This window comes from Falco peregrinus, chromosome 19 (assembly GCF_023634155.1).
Source record: "Falco peregrinus isolate bFalPer1 chromosome 19, bFalPer1.pri, whole genome shotgun sequence".
NCBI classification, from domain to species: Eukaryota; Metazoa; Chordata; class Aves; order Falconiformes; family Falconidae; genus Falco; species Falco peregrinus.
The window spans coordinates 1,107,514-1,117,528 of NC_073740.1; the positions used below are offsets into that span (position 1 = coordinate 1,107,514).

General features: G+C 69.3%; 1 protein-coding gene across 1 annotated transcript; it reads right to left on the reverse strand.

The window, feature by feature from the left end:
* Positions 1–816: 816 nt before the first annotated feature.
* On the reverse strand, positions 817–7,970 carry AAAS (aladin WD repeat nucleoporin). The gene is given in 17 exon segments (XM_055792074.1): positions 817–1,140; positions 1,343–1,427; positions 1,672–1,753; positions 2,568–2,635; positions 2,774–2,867; positions 3,352–3,442; positions 3,564–3,624; positions 3,837–3,961; positions 4,210–4,330; positions 4,466–4,609; positions 5,704–5,802; positions 6,268–6,314; positions 6,612–6,703; positions 6,861–6,916; positions 7,270–7,397; positions 7,831–7,923; positions 7,926–7,970. Coding segments are annotated over 17 exon segments (1,551 nt in total). The 5' UTR covers positions 7,956–7,970; the 3' UTR covers positions 817–1,005.
* Positions 7,971–10,015: the final 2,045 nt, after the last annotated feature.

The window sequence follows — 10,015 nt, forward strand, 5'->3', positions numbered from 1 at the left end:
GTTCGTACCGTGGTGGCTTTACCCCGTACCCTCGTGCCAGCCCTGCCCGGGGTCGGCTCCACTCATGCAGCCCCCGGAGGCGCTCGCTGCCGCCGTCCTCGCCCCTTGCACAGGTTTTTCCCCGCTGCGCTGTGGGGCTCAGCTCTGGGGAGGATTTTGGGGGTCCTGGGGCTGTTTGCAGAGGTGAGGGTGTGGGGACCCCCCCTGCTCTCCCCGTTGTATCTGCACCAGGCTCCAGCAGAGCTGTTACAGCGTAATCCTGGGGATTAACCGCGTGTAATCCCAGGGTTTAACTGCGCTGCCCCCCCCCCCCCCCCCCCGTTAATCCCTGCGCTGGGCAGGGGGTGGGTGGCCCATCTGCTCCCCCCACCCCTCCGGCACTGGGTGGGCTCACATGGGCCAGCACGAGCCCCCCGGGGCTCGGCCCGCAGCGCCGCTTGCTGCCCCGCTGCAGCCCCCCATGGGCTCGGTTGGTCTTTGTGGGCCCACAGGAGTTTCTGGCCCACATTGGGTGGTCCTTCCCCGCCCCCCCCCCCCGCCCAAGGCAAAGCCCCGAGGCTGCGCTCATGGCCGAGGAGCCCCCAGCCTCGGGAGAGCAGCAATTCACCCCCAGAGCAGAGCCCCGCAGGGGGCTCCTGCCCCGCAGCGCGACAGGCAGCCTTAATTCAATTAACGTAAGGCTCAGGGAAGGGCTGTTCTGCAGGTTCACCCCGAGCGGTTCCTGACACCCCAGAGCAGCCCCACAGCCCCCCAGACGTGGGACTTGCCCTACACAAACCTTCCAGCCCCCTGGGGCAAGGAAAGGGCAACCAGGGAGACAGGAGGGGAGAGGAGCCCGCCTGGATCCGTCCCCAGCTTTAATCCCTCTGGCACCGGCCCCACGGACCCGAGGAGGTATGGAAGGCACTCGAGGCCACGCGGCACATCCTGGGAGGATGGTGGGAGCATCATCAGGGAGAGGAGCTGCCGAGCCACCGGCGGGTGGTGGAGGACCCCCGGGTGCTGTCACAGCTCGGAGAAGAGAGGCTGCTCCCGCACGCTGGCGCTGGCCACCACGGGGCTGCGGCTGGGGCTGGCGTGGGGGGCGTGGGCACTCGTGAAGAAGAAGGGGACGTGGCTGATCTTCCCCGTGGACCAGCACTGGAGGGAGAGGATGCGAGGAGAGACGTGTGGACGGGGGTGACAGTCCAGGCATCGCCCTCTCCTCCTCCCTGTGACCCCAGCAAGGACGCCTCCCCCCCCCTGCTCCGCGGGGACGGGGCGGGGGGGTTGAGGCTTTCCCACTCCCGGGCACCAACAGGGAGCACCAAGACCCGTTGGCAAAAGCGGGGACCCCACTCACCACGGTCAGCAGAGCCCCTTTCTGGAAGCAGGGGTGGAAGGCGATGAGCTGGGGCTGCGCGCCACGCTCGCCCCGCAGGAAACCGCTGCGGGGAAGGGAAGAGCCGGGTTAGAGCGCGGCTGCGGGCACCGGCAGTGCGGCGCTTGGGGGGCAGCCTGAGTTAAAGGGGTGGAAGGTGGGTAACGGGCAACACGGCCAAAGTACAACCGATTCTGGGGTAAAACAGTGACCCTGCCCGAAGCAGGGGCGCAGGATGGCAGCGTCCCCGCTCCCCCCGGCACCCCTCGGCGCCGCTGGCGTTTGGCCAAGCCCAACCCAGCGCTACGCACCACGGCAGGAGCTCGAACACGGGGCTGTTGCGGGTGCGAAACACAGCGATGACCGTCTGGCTCCCGGGAGCGTCGGGATTCCCTGCAGGATGGAGGAGGGGGAGAGGAGCGGTGAGGGTCCTTCTCAGCGTGGGGACTCCTGGGGCAGCCACCGAGGGGGGAGCTGGCTGTGGAGCACATTTCTCCGGCGCTGAGGCACACGGGATCCCGGGATGGGGCTTTCAAAGACCCTCCCATGATCTGAAGCCGGCTCGAGGTCCCGGGGCACCAGGCTGGGTTGAGGAGGGTTCGGGCGAGGATGAGGTGACTCGGTGGGAAACACCCCGGCCTGGCACGGGGCCCCCCCTCCAGTGTCAGGGTCGTTTTCCATCCCACCCCGGACCCACCTGGATGTGCAGAGGGAAGGGGAAGCCCTGGTACCCCCAGGTTTCCCCCCCCAGCTTTAAGCTCAGCAAAAACCCCAAGACTGTGCCCGGCGGCGGGGGGGCGAGCTGGGGGGGCAGCCCCAGCGCCACGTCCTGCTGCTCCCTCCAAGTCCGTTCTGTCCTGGAGTGAGGCCCATCCCACCGCATCCAGGAGAGCCTGAATGGCCCGATTATCCCAGGGGCTGCTGCTAAATAACGGAGCCAAGAGGCCCCGCCGGGCTCCGGGCGCGATGTGGGCACTGCGGGAACGCAGGGACCTCGCGGCGGGGCTGGGAGAGGGGATCCATCCCGTGGGACGTGGGGAGGGAACTTGGGCACATCGCGCTCCGGGGGATACGGAGAAGCGGAGTGGCAGGGAGGAGGGATGGAGGGCGAGTGCTGCCTCCCCACCCCGGTGGGGTTTGTGCCCCTTCTGCCTGTGGGGGGTGGGGGGGATGCTCGGGCAGAGCTGGGGCGGGGGGCAGCACCCACCTCTGATGATCACCGCGAGCCTCTCGCCAGTGGGGTCCCACACCATGGAGTGGACGTCACCTCCGATCCTGGAACGGGCAGGAAGGCCAGTGAGCTCCCCCTCGCTCCAGCCAACATCCCCAGCACTGGGGGGTGCTGCTGGGGGGGCACAGACCCCCGCTGCCTGCCGGGTGTCGCGTCAGGGCAGGGGGCATGGGCAGACCCACCTCTCCTCCCCATAGAGCGTCTCGAAGGTGGTCTCGGACAGATCGGCCACGATAGAAGCGGTTTTCGAGCCTCCCACTTGCCCTTGCATCTCCCCTGAAACAAACAGCCTGGTCACGTCTCGGCTCTGGCCGGAATCGCTCGGTGGGTCACCTCGCTCCGTAAATCACGTTCCCATTTGCGAAGTGGCACGTAAGTTGTGTCTGTTTCTTCGAGCCGCTGCCCCAGCAGCACCTGCCTGCACCTGGGGTGGGGGATGGGGAGGTGTCCCCTCTACACATCAGGACCAGCAACCTTCAAGGAAAAATGCCCCACGAGCCGGGGATTTAACCCACGGTAGAAGTTTCCCAGCAAACCATTTGTGGCTGTAGGATCGGAACTGGGAGCAAGAAGCAACGTGAGGGGGGAAAACTTTGGCCCCACAGAGATTCTGAGCTTTGAGACCCCTGGGGGCCCCTTCCCCCTGCGTGTCCTGGCTTTGCACAGCTGACGAGCAGAAAGCCCGGCCGGCCAAGCCCAGCCGCAGCCGGGGTCACTTGGGGACCAGCTGCTGGCTCCTGGGAAGCTTGAGCAGACTCACCCCGGTATTCCGAGAAGGACAAGGAGTAGATGACGGATTCCCCCAGCACCGTGAAGAGCAGTCGGCTGCCGTCTGGGCTCCAGCACCCCGTCTGCGGGACAGAGTGCCACGGTGAGAGCCAGCACCCCGCCTGGGAACGGGGCAGTGCCACTGCCACACCACGGACACCCCGACGGCCCCAGGGGCACGGGGCGGGGATGCCCCCACCCTACCTGGCAGCGTCCTTTGATGGTGGGCCACCGCTCGCACGTCCACATCTGAGCCTCCCACACTCTGGAAGAGAAATGGGCCGAAGCGAGCGGGATGAATTCCTGGGATCTGCCCCAGTTGTGATGCCCCAGGAGGAGCCCGAGGCCAGACCCACCCGTTCCCCTCCCCCCGATCGGATGCAAGAGGAACGGGAGCAGTTGGGGTGCAAAGAATCCAGACGGGTTTGGGGAAATGGCAACAAGGGCCAAAATACACCTGGCAGGTGGGAAGCTCACCGGAACACCGCCGAGGGGGTGGCCGCCAGGACCTTGCTGCCATCGGGTGACCAAGCCAGGTAGGTGACACCACCGCCCCCAAACCACTGCAGCTGGACACAGTTCTCGGTGGACACGTCCCACACCTGGGGGGACAACGTGGAGGGTAACGGCACCGGCACCCGAACGCTGGCCAGGCGGCTGCCGCGGCTCGGGGGAAATTTTCGCCTGGATCAGGGAATTCGGACCGATTCTTTCGGATCTAGTTCAAGTTCGGGAGCTGCCTGATCCACCCTGTGAGGGAACGCTGCCGGTCCCCCTGCTGCAGCCAAACGGCCCCTTGGTGCCCCCGCGGCGCGCTCACGGACCCCCAGGGTGGCACCCCGGGACTCACCAGCATGGCCGTGTCAACCGGTGAGGCCGAGAGCAGCAGGTCCCCGCTGGGAGCCCAGGCCAGGCTGGTGACGGGGCTGTGCCCGGGGTAGGACAGCACCTGAGCGCAGCCGGACGATGGCCTGGCGGGGAGGAGAGGGAAACGGCCGCGGTTGGTGGTGGCAGGGCTGGTCCCCGTGCCACCGGCAGCCCCGGCGTGCCCGCTGGCAGGATGGGCGCCTGCCCGGGGACGGGGGGGGGGGGGGGGCGGCTGTCACCTGGTGGAGAGCGAGGTGGGGTCCAGGTGCCACACCAGGACGCAGCTTTGGCAGGCGACGGCGAGGATGGAGGCGCAGAGCGGCTTCCAGGCCACAGCAGCCACGTTCCGCTGCAGGCGATGCTTCAGCGAGGGGATGGTGGCGCTGCCGGGGGGGGGGGGGCAGTGTGACAAGAGGGAAAATGGGGGATCGGGAGCCCGAGGTGGGCCAGGGGCCGTCTCCCAGGGTCCTCTCTCCAGCTCTGACCGCAGTGGGTGGGAAGGGGGGATGTGCCCCATGGTGACCCGCTTCCCCGGGGGACACAGAGGAGACCCCAGCCAGGTGACACCGGCGCTGTGCAGCAAGCCCGAGCACACCGAGCCCACCTCGTGCGACCACCCGCCGTGCCCCGCGCCGCCCCCAGCCCGGCCCCGGCGTGGCAGAGGGCACTCGCTGGCCTGAAGTCCCAGCCGGGGCAGGACGCCGCAGCGAGGCGGCGCGGGCAGGGCCGCAGGACCATCCGGCAGAGCCTTCTCCTGAGGAGGGCTCGGCACGCCGCGGGGGAGCAGGGAGACCTGGAGGGGAAAGGGGACTCAGCGACGGCTGGGGCACGGCCGTGCCACGCCGGCTGCCCCAGGGCTGTGGGGCAGGGGGGGGAAGGGAAAACCAGAGCTTGGGCAAGGCCAGAGCTGCAGGGCGTCCAGGACAGGGTCCTGCTGGGGGGGCTGGAGCCCCTCTGCCGCGAGGACGGGCTGGGAGGATGGGGACAAGCTGAAAATCCCGTCCCCATCCTCCTTATAAGCAGGGCCTGCAGCAACAGGACAAGGGAGAATGGTTTCAAACTAAGAGGGGAGATTTAGATGAGATATGACGAAGAAATTCTTCACTGCCAGGGTGCTGAGGTGCTGGCACAGGGTGCCCAGAGCAGCTGTGGGTGCCCTGTCCCTGGAAGGGTTCAAGGCCAGGTTGGACGGGGCTTGGAGCATCCTGTTCTGGTGGGAGGTGTCCCCATGGTGTGGGGGGGTGATACTAGATGGTCTTTAAGGTCTCTTCCAACCCAAACCAGTCCGTGATTTCTGCTCCTGCTGTGCCGCAGGAGGCTCTGGGCACAGGCGCTGCCAGCGAGACCAAAGCCTGAGCGAGGACCAAGGCGGCGCAGGGCAGAGACACGGGGGAACCCTGGCAGGGGCTGGAGGGGGGGCGAGGGGGCGAGATGGGGAGCGGGGGTCTGCACAGGTGCCTCGGGGGCAGCATCTCACCTGTTGGAGTTGTAGACCCGGACAGAGTCATCGAGAAGGGCCACGGCGAACTTACTGGTGTGGGGGTGCCAGGCGAAGGCGCGGACGGTGCAGCCGGCCCTGCGGGAGCGACGGGCAGCGTGGGGCGCGGCGGTGACGGGCTCCGGGGTGGGGCATGCCCGCCCGGCACCACAGAGGCAATTCCCAGAGTCACCAGTGAAATAAAACTTCCTTTTCGCTGCTGAGTGGGGTCATTTGCTCTAAAAACTTCCCATCCCCGGCAATTACCCGCAGCCCAGAGGCCGGGTAGCAGCCCGGGGTCGGCACTGGAAGGACTTTTCCAAGCCTGATGCGGTTTAACGCCATTTCCCCCGTGTGCGGGGCGTCAAGACACACTGCACCTCTCACCGCCGTGCAGGGGCTGGGGCAGCCGGAGGCAGCGGGGAAATATTTGCCCCAGGGTCTGTCTAATAGGGGGGCTACACAGAAAAATGGGGTGACGCTGGCCTCGCACCGCCACCACCCAGCACCACGACCCCGCTTTGTGGCACCCGGGCACGGGGGGCTTCACGACATGGGACTCACCAGTCCACGGCCTGGGAGAAGGCGGCGATCATGTCCTCGCTGGCGAGCTTCGGGGGAGAGTTATCAGTTATCACTGTGCCAGCTGTAGTGGGGACCCCCCCAGGGTCCAACCCCCCCCCCCCATTCCAGCCCCTCTCGCCGCACTCCCTGCCCCAACAACTTCCAAGTGCCCGTTCTCCTCCCCCTGGCGAGGAAACTGGCCGGGCACCGCCGGGAGGAAGCTTTTGCCGTTTCCAGCTGGGAAGCGCCCACCTACCACCCCAACCAGCCCCCAGCCGGCGTCCCGGGACGTGCCGCATCCTCCCCACCTCGCCAGGTGAAGCCCCCCGCCCCTAAAGACTCACGGAGAGGTGGGGGAACAAGGAGCCGTGCAGCGAGGAGAGCCAGTGGCACAGGGCCAGCGCGTGGCTCGAGCCCACCTTCGCCCACCGCAGCCCTGCGGGGAGCGGAGCAGCATCGGTGCCTGCGGCCGCGGCGACGGGCACGGCGGCGGCAGCGGCACCGGCGATGGCACCAAGGGAGCCGAAGGATCAACAGAAGGGCCAGAGGGACCCGGGGCATCGCCCGGCCCCCCGGCAGCAGCACAGACTCACCCTCCTCCTCGGCACTGGCGATCTCCCTCAGCACCCCGCTCAGCCCCACGTCCCGCCTGCGCAGAAGGGTCGCTCAGCCCCTCAGCAGGGACCCCTCAAAATCCCCCTCCCCTGCTGAGGGCCCCGCTGGGGTCTCCCAACCGGATTCCCCATCACCTGGAGCACTGAACCCCCAGGTTCTACATCGTGCCCCCCCCAGACCCTCAGAGGGAGCCTGGGGTGGGGGTGGCAGCACCCGGGGGGGTGACAGCAGGCTGTACCCCCCCGCCTCCGCCGTGCCCCAGGGTGGGGGGGCTGCCAGGCAGCCACGGAGAGGGGGTTTGAGTGCAGACCTGAGTGAAGGGGCAGCCCCCGGCCCTGCAGCCCCCACCCAGGTTTTGGGGGGGGGGGGGGGGGGGGGGGCAGCTACCAGGCACTGAGGCAGCGCTTCCAGAGGGCCTCGCGGTGGTGGATGAAGGCCGGGCGGGCGCTGTGCTCCAGCCGGCTGTGCGCCTTGAGGGTCTCCTTGGGCAGGCTCAGCACCGGCAGGTCTGCCAGCTGCCAGCGCACGGGGGGCACCCGGGAAGGGCCCCCCGCCGCAGAAATAGCGATGTGGTAAAAGAGGGGCGCAAAGATGGGGGGGAAGGGTGAAAGAATGGGGGGAAGGGATGCAGGAAAAATAGGAAAGGATGGGGGTGAAGGGTGCGAGGACAGGGAAAAGGAAAAAGGGGGCAAAGGGACTGGAGGGGCGGCAAAGGGACCGGGAATGGGGGGGCGAAGGGACTGGTAATGGGGATGGTGGGGGGGACGACAACTGGGGATGGGGGAGGCGAAGGACCAGGGACAGGATGGGGGACAGGGGGGGTCAAAGGGACAGGGATGCCCCAGGCACGAGCCTGCACCTTTCACTGCCCAGGGTAACCGGGGTGGGGGGGGAGCCCCCGGGGCCGGGCTGGGGGGGCAGCGTGGCGCCCCCCGCCCGCGGGCTCACCTGGCTCTGGAGGGCGAGGGGCAGCGGCTCGGGGGGGGCGCCGCAGACCAGCGCGTTGCTGAGCTCGTAGAGGGTGACGGCGCCGGGGGGCGGGCGGGGGGGGGGAACAGCCCCAGGGAGCACATGGCGGCCGGGCCTGGGGGGGGGGGGGGAGGCGCTGGGGGGCTGCGCAGTGCGGGCACCCCGAAGGGCCGGGGTCGTCGTCCCCCCCCCCCGGTTAAGCCTGAACACAGCAAAGGGAGATGCTGGGGGGGCGGGATGCTGGGGGGGGTCCCCGTCCACACCCTCCGCCCCCGGGGGGCGCTGGCTCCAGCCCCAGGCCCTCTCCCACAGCCCCCCCGAGGCCTCCCCAGCCCCTCACACACCCAGCGCACCCCCCCCAGCCCCCCCGTGCCCCCCACCCGCAGCCCCCTGTGTGTGCCCCCCCCACACGACCCCTCCAGCCCCCGGGGCCCCCATGCCGCCCCTCACCCTTTCCCGAGTCCACGGACGGGTCCCGGCGAGGGCCAAACCCCGCCGCGGCCGCTCCGCCGGTTCCGGGGGGGGGGGTGTGGGGGGGTGGAAATAAAAGGGGCCGCGGCTCCCGGGGGCGTCGCGGTGGGCAGGTCGGTGTGTCGTCGTCCCCCGCCCCCAGGCTGCGCCTTCTGTGGCTGCGGGACTCGCTCCGCACACACGCGCACACACGCGCACACACGCGCACACACGCGCACACACGCGCACACACGCGCACACACCCCGCCGTGCCCTCCGCTGGGTGAGGGGCTTCTCCGCTGGAACGGGGGGGGGTGAGCGGGGGGAGGGGCCCCGGCGGACGTTGCCCCTTTAAGAGAGGCGGAGCGTGCCCCGCGCGGGCGGGGGGGCGGTGGCGGCGTGCAGTGGCTGTTGCTCACGGGGTTGCCGGGACCGGGACCGGGACCCCCCCCGGACACCCCCAGCACCGCCTGTCCTGCACCCCCCTCCCCCCGACCCTCCGGCGCACGGCCCCATGGGGGTGCCCACTTCCGTGGGTGCCCCCCCCACCCCCGTGTGTGTGTCCGTCCCGTGGGTGCCCGTGCCCCCCCCCCCGCCCCATACCCGGGTCCCATGGGTGCCCATGTCATGTGTCCCCCCCTCGTTCCCGGTGCCGTGGGTGCCCATGTCCGTCCGTCGTCCCCCCCGCTCCCGGTCCTATGGATGCTCAGGTCCCGTGGGTGCCCATGTCCCCCCTACCCCCGGGTGCCCATGTGCCCCCCAGGCAGGGCAGTGGTGCCGCCACCCCCCCAGCCCCCCTGGATCGTTCCACCACCACCACCCCCCCCCAGTCCCCCTTTTCGGCTCGCTTTTATTATATTTATCTCTGTGTTTCTTAGCGGCCGCAAAAGTTATTTTAATTTTTTCAGGATATTAAATCAGGGCTGCGGCGGGGGGGCGCGGGGGGGCCCCGCATTCCTCTCCCGTTACGGAGCGGGCGGGTTCGGCAGGAGACAACGATTTGGACGGCGCCGCCACCGGAGCCGCCGCGGCTTCCCCGGACCCGGCGGCGGGAGCTGAGCCCCCCCCCGGCGGACAGCGCGGCAGGAGGGTCTGGTGCTGCTGAAGGGGGGGGGCGGTCCCCGGGGGGGCGCTGGATGGGGCTGGGTCCGTGGTTTGGGAGGCTCCGGCGGTCGAGCCCTCGGTTTGGCTGGGGCTCCTGGGGGGCACTGGCCCACCCACGGCGAGCGGCAGCGGGGCTGGTGGTCTGGGGGAAAACACCCCAAAAGGAGCAAATCGGAGGGGAGGGGGAGCAGAGGGGGGGCTACGCGGGGAGCTGGTGCCCGCCATCCCAGAGCCCCCGGGAGCGTCTGTGTCGCCTCTGGCACCGGGCTCCGGCCACCCCTTGAGGCGGGGATGCCGCCGTGCCTCAGTTTCCCCTCCCTGCATGGGGGGGGCGGCGTGTGTCCCCCCCTCCCTGGGGACACCTGGGCGCTGGCCAGCCCTGCGGAGCCGTGGCCGACGTGACTCACAGGGCTGGCACGTGTGGCCAGGGGTGGCACCCAGGGCCCCGCCACGCTGGCACGGGGACCCACTGCTGGCCCTGTTCCCCCCGTGGGGCGGTGGGCGCTGGCAGGCCCGCCCCCCCCCCCCCCTGCCTCGTGCTGGCACAGGAGCCTGTTTCCGCCTCCTTTGCCTTTTTCCGTGGCTTTTTTGGTGTTTTTTTTCAGGAAAA